Source organism: Suricata suricatta, chromosome 11 (genome assembly GCF_006229205.1).
Source record: "Suricata suricatta isolate VVHF042 chromosome 11, meerkat_22Aug2017_6uvM2_HiC, whole genome shotgun sequence".
NCBI classification, from domain to species: domain Eukaryota; kingdom Metazoa; phylum Chordata; class Mammalia; order Carnivora; family Herpestidae; genus Suricata; species Suricata suricatta.
Genome location: NC_043710.1, coordinates 39869286 through 39884461, shown reverse-complemented (window position 1 = coordinate 39884461; position 15176 = coordinate 39869286). Strand labels below are relative to the sequence as shown.

At 42.3% G+C, this 15176-nt stretch overlaps 1 protein-coding gene across 5 annotated transcripts in view; it reads right to left on the bottom strand.

The window, feature by feature from the left end:
* The window catches only part of SERGEF (secretion regulating guanine nucleotide exchange factor), a 227839-nt gene that overhangs the window by 202727 nt on the left and 9936 nt on the right, over positions 1-15176 (bottom strand). For 2 of the 5 annotated variants that reach the window (XM_029914558.1, XM_029914560.1), the window contains exons 5-7: positions 12768-12828; positions 7477-7590; positions 4700-4762 (exon numbers count right to left, since the gene is read on the bottom strand). In XM_029914558.1, the coding sequence (XP_029770418.1) occupies positions 4700-4762; positions 7477-7590; positions 12768-12828 (238 nt within the window). The remainder of the gene's footprint in view (positions 1-4699; positions 4763-7476; positions 7591-12767; positions 12829-15176) is intronic. The other 3 variants (XM_029914559.1, XM_029914562.1, XM_029914561.1) reach the window with 2 other exon arrangements.

The following is a 15176-nucleotide window of genomic DNA, read 5'->3' as shown; positions in this document are numbered from 1 at the left end:
AAATAGGAAACAAGGCCAAATATTCTTAATAGTCTGTCAAGGAATAGAAATGTATGAGTTTTTTTATTAATTCATTCAGCAAATATTTCTTGAAGATCTACCATAAGAAAAACATGATTCTCCATTTTCTACATGTATGCTCATATTACCTTTGGTTAGGAAAAATATATGTTAACTTTTTAAAATAACAAGTTAAAAGATACATTATTTAAGCTTAAACTTTTCAGACCTGGGAGGATTTCTCTACACGTCTTGCCCAGCAGAAAACATAATGCTCCTGCCCCCCTTCTGTGCAGCACCACAGCTCACCGGAACCTCCTAGTCTTGATCAGGTATAAGCAGCAATGAGACTGACTGACAATGTGAATCAACAGAAGGAGAGCAAGTTCAGAGTCCAGTGACTCTGGCTTCTTCTATTCCTGGACCTGTTAACTAGCTATTGACCTTGGACAAATCACTTCCTAAGCCTTAGTTTCACCAGCTGAAAATCAGAGAGGAGGGCCCTAGAACTCCCCTATGACCCAGTTTTGCACTGCTGGGGATTTACCCAAGGGATACATAGGGGCACGTGTACCCCAATGTTCACAGCAGCACTGTCAACAATAGCCAAATCATGGAAAGAGCCTTAATGTCCATCAACTGATGAGTGGGATCAAGAAGATGTGGTTTATATATACAATGGAGTATTACATGGCAATGAGAAAGAATGAAATCTGGCCATTTGTAGCAACGTGGATGGACCTCGAGGGTGTCATGCTACGCAAAATAAGTCGGACGGAGAGGGACAGATACCATATGCTTTCACTGATAGGTCTAACAGGAGAAACCTAACAGGGGACCAGGGGGAGGGGAAGAGGGAAAAAAGGGAGAGGGAGGGAGGCAAATCATGAGAGACTCTGGAATACTGAAAAGAAACTGAGAGCTGAAGGGGGAGGGGGAAAGGGAAGGGGACTGGTCATGGAGGACAGCACTTGTGCTGAAGAGCACTGGGTGTTCTATGAAAACCAACTTGACAATAAACTATTTAAAAAAAAAAGGGGGGGGGCAGACAGTGTAACTGATGATACCAGCCACAAGAGGGACTCGTGGGCGACACTGGCAAGCTAGAGGACACATGCCAGTCTACAAGGTATTCACGTTCTAAAACATTTTTAACTGGAAGCCACACCAAAAGGAACAATAAGCTATACAATTTGGCCCATGAACCTATACTTTGTGACTCTTTGAATGGTCTCTAAGAGCTTTTGCAATCAACCCTAACATTCTAAGTTTCTACACTGTACTCTGTGCACACAGCACATACAGGTAGCTACTGAACACGTGAAATGTGGGCAGTCCAAATTGAGAAGTGTTGTAAAACCAAAAACATACAACAAATTGTGAAGATTTAGCAGAAAAAAAAAAGGAGAGGGGGCGCCTGGGTGGCTCAGTGGGTTAAGCATCTGACTCTTGATTTCAGCTCAGGTTACGATCTCACAGTTTGTAAGATTGAGCCCCGCATCAAGCTCTGTGTTAACAGCATGGAGCCTACTTGGGATTCTCTCTTTCCCCCTCTCTCTGCCCCTCTTCCACTGGCTCTCTCTTACGCACGCTCTCTCATGCTCTGTCTCTCTCCCTCTCAAAATAAATAAATAAACATCAAAATGAAGGATGTAGCTCCTTAATAAAATTCACATTGATTACTGGTTGAAACAATATTATGGATATACTGGGTTAAGTAAAATATATTATTAAAATTAATTTACCCATTTTTTTACTTCTTGAAATGTGGTACACATTATATTGCTATTAGACAGCATTCTCCTAGAAGATAAATTAATCAAGGCTTGGGGATGTTAAATGACTTTCAAGATCACACAGCTAATAAGGAGTCAAGTGGAAGTAGAGGCCAAGCCGTCTGCTCCCACTGCCTTTTGTGACCTCCCAAAAAAGCTTTCCAGTACTGCTTGCCATAGGGCAGTCTGGTAGAAAGCCAAACTGCATCACTGAAGGGACATCACACCAAGACACAGGGTTCAAGTTCCAGAGCTGCTATTCAATCACTTTTTTTAAGTTTATTTATTTTGAGACAGAGACAGAAAGAATGAGTCGGGGAGAGGCAGAGAGAGAGGGAAAGAGAGAGTCCTAAGCAGGCTCTGCACTATCAGTGCAGAGTCCTACGTAGGGCTTAAACCCACAAATCATGAGATCATGACCTGAGCTGAAAACCAAGACACTTAAACCGACTGAGCCACCCAGGCGCCCCTCGATGGCTCTTTGATATTGGGTGCATCACTCACATTCTGGGCCTCTATTTCAATAGGACTGAAATGAGGGACTGTAAATCAGTAGGGCCATTTTGTCACCCAGATGACCTTGTGGCACTGACATTCTACAGTTCTACGATGTGAATTTGGTCTATTTCACACCCTGAGAGAGGGCAACCTCCCTGGACTTCACCAGAGTGTCCAAAGATCCCTTAGGAGGACCCCCCTCAGCAAACCCATTTAATGGACCGGTGAGCTACCAAGATGCCACTGACCGTGAGCCTGTGTCTGTAATAAGCCTTCATTTATCTTAGTAAGTCTAAACTAGCACTTTTGCAAAGACAAACTGTCTTCCACATGCGGATCATTACACTGTTGCATCAGCAGGCAAAATTAAATTCTGCTGCAATGCCAAATAGTTATATAAGGCACCACAACTCCAGAGAAAAGGTCTAAAGAGCAATGAGCAAAATCTAATGTGTGACAGCTCAAACTAGACCAGGAAGGAGGGATATTAATCTTGATAATTTTTAACCCAGTTTTAAAATATCAAAAACCAATTTCCTTTGTGAATATACTAAAAATCATTATACACTTTAAAGGAAAAAGTTTTATATGTGAATTACATCTCAATAAAATAAAAATTCAACATGTCTTAAAAACACCATAATAAAAGTGTTCCACATAAGAAATAATAAATAATTTCACTAATTATAAGATTTTCAAAGAAACTGTTAGCAAGCAATTAGAGAATCTCTAAGTTTACATGATACTGGCCATTTCAAATTAATTAGGACAGATTAGAAACATCTCTTAGTCTCCCCTTATTCTCAGAAAAGAATGCCTTCTTGGGGCGTCTGGGTGCCTCAGTCAGTGGAGTGTCCGACTCTTGATTTCAGTTCAGGTCATGATCTCTAGGTTCATAGGATAGAGTTCCACATTGGGCTCCGTACTGATAGTGTGGAGCCTGCTTGGGATTCTCTCTCTCTCCTTCTCTCTTTATCCCTATCTGCTCATGCTCTCTGTCTCTCTCTCAAAATAAATAAATAAACTTTAAAAAAGAAAAAAATGCCTTCCTCCCCCCTCACTGACTGTAGGGCATGAACTAGTCACTTCTCACCGTGGGGCCTGCAGCCCTTCCTCTACAGAAGGCGAGGTGGGATCAGATGCCCGGGAGAGTCCTTTACAGTTGGCATCCACATCAACTCAACACTTTTAACACACATGTAAGTCTACCTAATATGAGACACAGGCTAAACGTAGATGTTTCTTTTGTTGGTGGTTATTTTGAATTTGTTAAATAACAAGTTATCTGTAGGTTAGAATTTGTCATGTATTTGAACTCTCACACTATGATTCTAGTATTCTGGAAACAGTAGCAGCTTCTCAGTTGGACTGCATTACAAGTTTGATGTTAAAGAATGCATGTCACTGTTAATTTACACATAATGTGTATACACCTTAATTTCTACATAAAACACTGAAAATACGATGTATGAAAGTCATTCCCCTTTGCTTAAAAAATGCCCTGTATCCAGCTCACATGAGAGGTCTTACCAAAATAAATGTCTCAGACCTCCTGTCTCAGTCTACTGGTAGGGATCAGGGCAATCTTGGCTTTGAAAGAAAACCTCTGGAAGAGGTCACCTTCACTTCCAAGAAAATGCTGCATCACCAACAGGACGTTTGTACTGTATTCATGGGGGTGTGTCAAATGGATGGATGGATGCATAGTCAAAAGGAGAAATATAGTGCGGGAGAGAAAAGCAGATTAGACAGACGGAGGGATCAAAGAGATGAAACAGATTGTAGAAATACATAAAAATACAAAATAGAATAGAAAAATACATAAAAATACAAAATAAATTAGAGAAATATGTTCATGACTCAATTTAGAAAGATAACAGACACAAAGATTAGGTAGAGAGATACAAAGATGAAAGGTAAATAAAAATGGAGATGAGTAGATAAAGAATAGATGAATGCAGACAGGGCAGAGAGGTAGATAAATAGACTAGAAGACAGGGGTGGATAAAACAGGTTAATGTGAGAGCAAACAGCTAGAGAGAATGCACAGTTGAATTAGACACCAAAATGGATCTTATCTGATGGATAAGACAATAATATAACTATCGGCTGTGTGATTTGGCAATGACAATTACCCTGAAAGGAAGATATTCTTATCCCTACTGTACAGTTGAGAGGAAAGGAAGTGAGCCTGTGTTTCCTTCATGTGGATGCCTTAATGTACTTTCATCTTTAAGTCTCAAAACTACCCAGAGTATTTGATAGGTAAGGCAACAGCCTTCGAAGGTAGAGTAACTTCCTAAGATAAGACCAGGGGTGGCAGCAGAATTCTGACTCAGCTCCTCCCTCTGCCCAATTTCCCCCATGGGAGGCAGATACGTGCAGAACTCTAAATGGCGTGTTAGACTAAGAGAGCTGGTACCAACCGGTCAATGAAGCTGAGTGATCTGAGCCAGCAAGAACACAGGTTGCTTTAGACTTCTCCATGCCTAGGAAAAAAAAAATCTTTTGAAATCACATTTATAACAGAACAAATTGGGGAAAGAAGGGGCTGAGGCTGCACCACTAGGGCCAGGGGAAACATGCAGCCAGAGTAGGCAGGTCTAAGTTGGTGGTGCTGACCAAGACACAGATGACATGGTGGGGAGACTAGTTACATACCAAGGGACTGAACAAATAAATAAATGTACTGGGGATAAAGAAGCCAGATTTCTCACTATCAGGGAGAAGAGGAAAGGTACATAAAAGGTGGAAGGCTAGAATCAACCACAGGATAGTGGGTTGTACTTAGAGAAATCACTGTAAACTCGTAGCTTCCGGTAGAAACAAAAAGACATAGCTGTACATATGTGTAAATATACGTGTGCACACGTCCATCTCCTAGCTCTGTCCATCAGTGGGCCTAGAAGCAACGACATCTCCTACATTCAACTACCATCACAAGCAGACAAACCCAGGACTCCAAAGAACACACAGGCAGAACTAAGAATTTGAACCTGCCTTCCAAATCCAGCACTTTTCCTCCCTTAGACTGTCTTCACTGACAGGTTATAATCCCAAACAACCCTTCTAGAAACTGTGGTCACTGGGTCTAACATGCAGAGAAATAGTCTTATTCTGTAACTCTTTTCTGACACTTTTTTTTAATGTTTATTTATTTTTGAAGGAAAGTGAGAGAGAGAGAGAGACAGAGCACGAGCAGAGGAGGAGCAGAGACAGAGGGAGACACAGAATCAGAAGCAGGATCCAGGCTCTAAGCTGTCAGCCCAGAGCCTGATGTGGGGCTTGAACTCGTGAGCCACGAGATCATGACCTGAGCCGAAGTCAGACGCTTAACTGACTGAGCCACCCAGGGTGCACCAGTCTTTTCTGACACTTCTGTTTAATTAACTAGTGTCTTAATAAAATGCCCTTCATACCTTCAAGTATCCTGTAGAATGAGAAAGGGACAAAACAGGTGTTTCCAACACATTCACCAGAGAGGAAGCACAGGACCTTGTGGCCAGACACAGAAAGGACACCCAAGGTTCCAGCTCCAGAAGCAGTGGCAAGTAAGTAAAGATGAAGGAATAAAAAGGGAAAGACTGAGGGCAGGAAGCTCACGGCCTATTCTAATGTTTCATCAGAAAAGTCCCCCAATCAACTTGGAACCTAAGTTGTGCCCCAAACAGAACCCAAACAGGTGATTTAAATCAAATAAAAGCATTTCTGATTTCTTCCAGTTACACGTCCTTGGCTGGAAGAGAAAGTAGACACAGCTGCTACCCTGAAAAAGCGCAGTCTTTGGCATGTGGGAAAACATACAAACAATCCATATTAATACAGTACATTGTGCTATCCAGGCATGCAAAGAAAATGCAATGGAGTCAGAAGAGAGAACACTCTTCACCGAGAAAGCTGTCTCTGAGCTATGCCTTGAAAAATTATCACGGCAGAATAAAGATTGCCAGAAGGAACAGGAAGGAAAAGACAATTCAGGCAGGGCTAACAGCTTACCCATAGACACAGAGAAATAAGAAAGCAGGAAATGCCCCAGGAGCAGAGAATACCTAGGTGAGGCAGGAAAAAGTGTTTGGGAAGTAAGTTTATTTTATGAATGCTTTCAAGGTCATGTGAGTTGGACTGCCTGTCCAGCACCCAGTGTCCCCTTCTCCTTCTCTAAGAGCACCCTCCCCAACTCCACCCCAGGGCTTCGGGGCGACCAATCTCCTCCTCAGCTGAACAGGAGAGACTCCAGAACTTAAGAAAATCAGAACGACTCCAACACCTTGTACATCACTCCCACTGTGGCTTTCCCTTCCTTTATTTCCCAATTCCTATCCCACCCTCAAAAATTCCTCCTTTGCTCTCACCGAGAGGAGAGTAGAGGTTTCCTGTTTTTCTGACAGCCAACGCTCAGGAGACTGGGCCACAAAGTAAGAGAGCAAGAAAGAAGGAGACGCAGACATGGTGCTATACACAAAGAAAGGGAGGGGCCCACAGTGAGAGCATAGAGCAGAGGGAGAGGCGAGCAGAGAGAGGAGCTGAAAGAGACTGACCCCCAGAGTGAAGAACAGAAGAGAAAGCCTCTGGGCTAAATGACCAGCACAGACCCACCAACAGACCCATGAGCAGAACATTCACTGCCTGCTCATCTGCCCATGTACACAGCTTTCCCCACAGTAACACAGCTGGCCCCTCTCTCTACCTCCTCAGTGACTCCGGCTTTCCCTTTGGGAATGGGGAACTGGGATGCCAGGCACGGTCCTTATAGGTTCTCGCTTTGGGATGTGCCTACCTGCAGAGGGTGCCTCTTCATGTGCCCCCAGCCATGCAGTCAGCTAGGCAGGGCCGACAGTGCCTGGTGAGTAAATCCAATCTGGAATTCAGAATCCAGAGGCCCACTACTGCTACACATTACCTCCAAACACCTAAGTCATGTCTTCCATCCTAACTTTTAACAGTTTGAGGGCTACTATTCTGGTCTCCACTTGCCTGATTCACATCTATCTCTCAATGGGTTGCAAACTCTGGCATCAAGGAGGGGTATTTTACTGGGTCCACAAAAAGTCTAACAAGACTAACAGACCAGCCAACACAGAGACTTGAGTCAGAAGAACTAAGAAACAGCAAAAGCAAAATTCCATTTACCCATTTTCTACATGTGTGTGTCACTATTTCTTGACAAAGAATAAATATAGGACTCGGGAAATAAGGGCCTTACCTGTCACTCTGCTTGGTTCCTTTGCTGTCAAAAACAATGGGAGAGCCTGCCCAGGGCACAACCGCCGTCCAGATGATGCCAAACCAGTTCCCCACTGGAACACAATGCCACTTGCTTCCCAATGGAGCAGAGGAGAAAATGAAGAAAATGCTTAATGGGATTACTACCAGGTTGCATTTTGAGTCTCACTGCCACGGGAGATTTCAATTCATCCTCAGTTAACATGCATACTACGGAGAAGCTCAGTGTTTTGGGGAACCCTATGGCTTGGCAATCACCAACCAATCACAAGTCCAATCTTCAGGGTGATCTAAGACCATTCAAGAAAATTCCCACATACTAAATCTCCCTCCAAGAAAGTCCAGGACAAATTACTTTTCAGAATCAAATTACTAGAACAACACCTTATTCACAACTAACCTTAAAGGACAATGCAAACTCCAGACCAAGCAGGAAAGAACCCTGAAGATTTTATCAAGTCCATTCCTCAAATGTAATAGGTGAGAAAATTGAGGCCTTGAAGAGAGGATGCGATCTGCCTACGGTCATACAGGGAGCTAGTAGCAGAGAAAATAATAGGACTCAGCTCTCCTAACACTTAATGCAGTGTCTTTTCTACCACACCAAGATAAATTCAGTGATTCCTAATTACCAAATAAATACATATTTGTAACTGCAAGATAGCTTCTTAATAGCCACTACCTCAGTGGAATGGCCTTTTATTTCCCTATCCACTGAATCTAACTCATGTGCCCATGTTCTGAACCTCATATAAATGTGTGGATGACATTTTATATATTTACATCCATGGTCAGATGTGTGTAACTAGGATCCATCACCCAATAGTACATTAAGGATCCACTCCTCCAAAGTATCCTGTTAACAACCATCCTTTAGACTGTAAACAGACAAGTCTGCTTTGTGAAATACAAGTAATGATGACTGAGCACAATGTGAGCAAAACACAGTACTGAAATAATACAGGGACACCTAGATGGCTCAGTCGGTTAATCACCTGAGTTCAGCTGAGGTCATGATCTCACAGTTCGTGGGTTCAAGCTCCATGCCAGGCTCTGTGCTGACAGCTCGTAGCCTAGAGCCTGCTTTGCATTCTGTCTCCCTTGCCCTCTGCCCCTCCCTTGCTCACATTCTGTCTCTCTCTCAAAAATAAACATTAAAAAAAAGTAAAGAATACAAAATTTACCATCTCTTCCACAAATAAATTAGAAGGAGGAAAAAAAGGGAGCAAAATGAATCTTGAGATGTCTGATAAAGGATTAATAATCAGACTATATATAGAACTCTTTAAACTCAACAGCACCAGGGCACCTGGGTGGCTTAGTCTGTTAAGCATCCAACTCTTGAGCTCAGCTCAGGTCTTTATCTCAGGGTCATGAGTTCAAGCCCTGCACTGGGCTCCACACTGGGCATGAAGCCTACTTTAAAAAAAAAAAAAATCCCTCAACAACAAAAACAAAAAACTTGATTCAAAAAATAAGCAAAGGACTTGAATAGACATTTCTCCAAAGAAAATACACAAATGCTAAAAAAGCAGATATGAAAAGATGCTCAACATCACTAGTAGAGAAATGCAAAACCAAACCACGATGAGATACCACTTCACTTTCATTAAGATAAAAACTATTTAAGAAAAAAATAGGAAATAACAAATATTGGCAAGGATGTGGAGTTATTTGGAACCCTTGTGCACTACTGGCAGAAATGAAAATGGTATGGCCATTGTGAAAATGGTATGGCAATTCCTCAAAAAATTGAAAATAGAATTACTATATGATCCAACAATTCTACTTCTGGGTGTATATCCTAAAGAACCAAAAGCAGGATCTCGAAATGATATTTGTACACCCACATTTATAGAAGCATTATTCACAATAGCTAAAACATGGCAGCAACCCAAGTATCTATCAACCAGTGAATGGATAAGCAAAATGTGACATATCCAAGTAATGGAATACTATTCAGCCTTAAAAAGGGAGAATTATGCTAAGTGAAATAAGCCACAAAAAGACAAATACTGTATAATTCCACTTATATGAGGTGCCTGTATGAGTGGTCAAAATCATAGAGTCAGAAAATAGAATGGTGGTGATCAGGGGCTGGGGCAGAGGGGGAGGGAGAGTTATTGTTTAGTGGATATAATTTCAGTTTCACAAGATAAAAAAAGTTCTGGAGATGCATGACAATAATGACTACACAATAATGTGAATATACGTAACATCACTCAACTGTACACTTAAAAATGGTTAAGACAGGGGCACCTGGGTGGTTCAGTTGGTTAAGCGTCCAACTTCAGCTCAAGTCATGATCTCATAGTTTGTGGATTCAAGCCCTGCATCGGGCTCTGTGTTGACAGCTCAGAGCCTGGAGCCTACTTCAAATTCTGTGTCTCCCTCTCTCTCTCTGACCCTCCCCCACTCATGCTCTGTCTTTCTCTTTCTCGCTCTTAAAAATAAAATACAGACATAAAAAAAATTTTTTTAATAGTTAAGACAGTAAATTATGTTATATATATTTCATCACAATAAAAAAATTAAGAGGAATAAGTATTTTTTTATTTTTATTTTTATTTTTTTTTAAATGTTTCATTTATTTTTGATACAGAGAGAGACAGAGCATGAGAGGGGGGTGCAGAGAGAGAAGGAGACACAGAACCGGAAGCAGGCTCCAGGCTCTGAGCTAGTTGTCAGCACAGAGCCTGACGCGGGGCTCGAACCCACGAATGTGAGATCTGACCTGAGCTGAAGTCGGAGGCTTAACCGACTGAGCCACCCAGGTGCCCCTAAGTATTTTTTTTAAATAGAGATACTTGACGTACATATCCACTAACTGCAGTGTAGAGACATAATTCAAATCCTGATTCAAACAAACTGTTAAAAAATATTTTTGAGACAGTAAAGGAAATTTAACACTGGATGCTTGATCAAATTACAGATTTATCTTGTATTTATCTTGTAGGTATGATGATGTTTTTAAGAGTCCTTATCATTTAGAGATGCCTGCAGAAATATTTTCAGATTAAATGTGAGAGAGGAGGACTTACAATTAAGTTAATGAAACGCATAAAGGAGACTGTACTGCTTTGTAACTCGACAGAAATGTACACATAAGACTAGCAATTACAGGAAGTTGGTAGGAAAGGGGGAATTAAACCAATAATAGACCATCCTCCAGTCCTGCTAGTTTCTAAGAGGAGAAGCTGCTTATAAAAAGTAATCACCACCATACAACTCAGCAATCACACTCCTGGGCGTTTACCCCAGAGAAATGAAAATTTATGTTTGCATAAAGACTTGCCCACAATGTTTATAGCTTTATTCTTAATAGCCACAACCTAGAAACAACCAGATGTCCCTCAATGGGTGAATGGTGAAAGAAACTGTGTTGTTGTGGACTGAATTGTGCCCCCGAAAATTTATTGTTGAGGCCCTAATCTACAGTGTGACTGTATTTGGAGAGAAGTCCATTAGAAGGTAATAAAGGTTAAATGGGTCATACAAGCGAGGCCTAAATCTGACAGAACTGGTGTCCTTATAAAAAGAAGAGTCACCAGATGTCTCTCTCTCTCCATGAGTGCCCAGAGGGAACGCCCCATAAGGACGCAGCAAGAAGGCAGCCACCTACAAGTCAGGGAGAGAGGCCTCGCCAGAGACCAACCCTCATGGCGTCTTGATCGTGGACTTATAGCCTCTGTAACTGAGAAGATTCCTGTTGTTTAAGTCACCCAGTCTGTAGTATATTGTTACGGCAGCCTGAAATGACTAATTCCGTGGTACATCTATACCATGAAATACTACTACTTAGCAATAAAAATGAACACATCATTGATACTCGCAACTTGGATGACTCTCCAGGGAATCATGCTGAGCAAAAATAGCCAACCCTAAACAGCTAAATATTGCATGATACCATTTATATAACGTTCCTGAAATGACATTATTGTTGGGGAACAGAAGAGTGGTTGCCAGGAGCTAAGGAGGGGTGAGGGTCGGTAGGAACTAAATGTATAAGAAGTGCATAAAAGCCATATAAAAGGATGTATAAAAATGGGTGCTATAAAAGGGCCACAGGCAGGACGGCTGGCAATGAATTGTTTCTATCCTGACTATCGAGGTTGGCAGGGCTGTTGAACTACAGTTTCACAAAATGTTACCTTTGGGAAACACTGGGAAAATAGTGCATGAGATCTATTTTATTTCTTACAACGGCATGTGAATTTGCAATTATTTCCGAATAAAAGGGTAAAAAAATTTTAATACATGAGCAACACTAAGCCCCAGATGACATCAGTACAGTGCTGCACGGGACCCTTCCGTGCCTCCCCCACCTTCCCCAGGCCACAACTGAACGCATCGGCACTTGAGCCTCAGCTGCCACAGCCAGTTAGGGCTGCCCTTCCCACCACGAGAGTGGGAGCAGGAAACAGTGTGGGGAAGAAAAAGGGCCACTGCCCTTCCGCACACAGCCACCTCTCTCCACATGCCACCTTCAAGCCTCACACACTGCCAGCCCTATGTCCGTCACCACCCTCTCACAGTGCGGGAGGTAAGCCCGTTTGAAGCTTTTAAATTAATAAACATTAAAATGTACTGAGCAAGCAGTGTAGTTCACAGCAAAGAATGTGGGCCTTGGAAACTACACCATCCCAGACTCTGTTTCCAGCTCTACCTTTTACTACCTTACCCCTCGTGCAACTTTAGACAAGCACTTTAGCCTCTTCGGGCCTCAGCTTCCTCACATGTAAAAATGTAACTCACAGGGGCACCTGGGTGGCTCAGTCTGTTAAGCGTCTGACTTCAGCTCAGGTCATGATCTCACAGTTCATGGGTTCGAGCCCCGCGTCAGGCTCTGTGCTGACAGCTGGCTCAGAGCCTGGAGCCTGTCTTCAGATTCTGTATCTCCCTCTCTCTCTGACCCTCCCCTGCTCATGCTGTCTCTGTCTCTCAAAAATAAAAAAAAAATTTTTAATTTTTAAAAACTTTTTTAAAAAATGTAACTCACATCACTGCAACGTTGTGAGGATTAAATAAGGCATTAACTAAATCAAGAGAACCTAGCATCATGCCTAGAATATACTCAAGAGCTAGAAAACTTCATTTCTTTCCTCCCTACCTGCTAAGGATTTCCCACATGACTTTGGCCTTATGTCCCTTCTTATAATCAGAAATGCAACCCAGCAGCACATCCTGAATTACTCCTTAAAGTCTGTTTGCTCTAGAGCGCTGCTTCTCCTTGTGATGTGCCTATTTTGAAAATAAAAGCAAAATGATCACCTGTAGCAGCTAAAGCATGCCTCAGTCCAGCAGCAATGCAAACAACCTTCTCTCTCAGGAGCTGTCGAAACAAAGAAAAGGGCTGAGGTCTTAGAATCACCCATCTGCAAAATGTTATGGAATTCACGCCCTGACACAATGCAGCACAGCCCTCATCACATGTCTGATTGGTTTAGAGTCCCCAACTCCCAAGATTTCCATCCCTCCATACATCTATAGGTTACTCTAAAAGGAAAAGTCTTTTAAAAATAATATATCACAATGTGTCTTAGGGCTGCAAGGGACTTCAAGGACATCCAGCCCAGGGGTTGGCAAATGTTTGTGATAAAGACCAGACAGTAAATATGGTAGACTTTGCAGGCCCTACGGTGTGTGTCACAGTACTCTACTCTGCTGGTCTAACATGCAAGCAGCCAGAAAGCACATGAATGAATGGGCATGGCTGTGTTCCAATAAAAATTTATTTATCAAGGTTCTAGTTGGATGACCTTTCATTTAGTCTAGTCCCCACTCAATGCCAGATCCCCTCCCCACCCCCACCCCCACCCCCCAGCAAATCATCATCCAACACCTGCCAGGCACCTACTTCCTGTGACACAGGCTCACTACTTCCCCAGGTGCCTAGCCCATCTTTGCACAATTCCATTTATCTCCTTAGGTGGAGCCAAACCTATCTGCCTGTAGCTTCTCACAGTGCTTTCCAAAGATGTGAAGACCACTGCCATGTCCTCTCCACGATGTCTTGTGGTGGTTTTAAAACTAAGTTCTCAAATTCTTTGAAACCCATCCCTTCAACATGTGGAGCTGAATTCCCCTCTGGCTGAATGTGGTGGACTTAGTGACTTATTTCTGCTGAAAAGAATAAAGAAGTGATGACAGGCCTAGAGACGAGGTGGTAAAAGGCACTGAGGCTTCCTGCTCAACCTCACTCTCAAATCACTCTTGGAGGAAGCTAGATGCCATGGCTGAACAATCCCGTAGAAAGGAACTGAAGCCTCCTGCCAGGTGGGAGAGCATGGAAGTAGATCTGCTAGCACAGCCCAGAGCCAGCAGCAGACTGCATGCAGTGCTGGCTAACATCTTGTCTGCAACCTCATGAGACCAGCTAAGCTGTGCCCAGATTTCTGACCCTCAGAAACTGAGATGGTAAATATTTGTTGTTTAAAGTTGCTAAATTTTAGGGTAATTTATTACACAGTAATAGATAACTAATATATATCTCTTCTTTAGGTCAAACATCCCCAGTTCCATCACTGATCTCATTTCCCATTCCCTTCTTGGTTTCTCTCCTCTAAAAGTGCTCTGGTTACTCAATCTCCTTCTTTTAAAGGGACCGGATGGGGGAGCTTGTGTGGCTCAGTTAAGTGTTCAACTCTTGATTTCAGCTCAGGTCATGTTCTCACAGTCATGAGAGCTAGCCCTGTGTCAGGCTCCATGCTGCGCGTGGAGCCTGCTTAAGATTCTTCTCTCTCCCTCTCTCTCTGCCCCTCCCCTGTACATGCATGCATGTGTGCACACACATGCTCCCTCTCTGTGTCAACAAAAGGCGCAGGGGGTATATGCATCAATCATGGCCTCTATGCAGCTTTACCACATGTGTTTATTTACAGATCCACATGGTCTTTCTAAACTTTAGGACCCTTAAGGGCAGGATCTCGGTCTTATCTACCTTTATGTCTAGGACCTAAGCACTAAATCAACAGAATACAACATCCCATACACAGTCTGATTAGCACACAAAAAAAGACAGGACTCTGGCTTCCCTTCTTCTAGAGACCATATTTCTGTTAATGTAACCCACAATCACATTAGCTTTGGGGAAGATGAAATCTTACTACTAATACAACTTGAACAGATTGTCCTTTAAATATTTTTCTTTAAAAAATAAAACTGAAGGGCTTTATATGTAGATTCAATCTCTTCAACTCCCCTCCATTCCTTCTTCTCCACCCCCACTGCCATGGCTTCAGCGTGGACCAGGATCACCTCTTGTCTAAATTATTAACAAGAATGTCCTAAATAATCTTCCTCCTTACTACCCCTTCAGGTCCCTCCCTAACACACTATTCTTACCATTTGCCACCCACTACCTCCCTGATTGTCCCCTCCCCAATGGCACTTCTACCACCTCCTTATATTCCAGGCTTCCTAACCTGCTTGCAGTATCCCAAACCCTGATACTTTATGCTTCTATACCTTTGCTTCTATACCTTTGCTTTGTTCCTTCTGTCTGGAATGCTCTTCTTTTGTACCTGCTCTGTGCATCCTATCTTTTTTTTTTTAATTTAAAAATTTTATTTATTTTTTTTTTACTTTATAAAGTTTCATATTTTTTTAACATATGCAATTATTTTCCATCCTTTACAATACAGTAGTTGCAATGACACTCAAAACAGAAAAGCAAAGTAA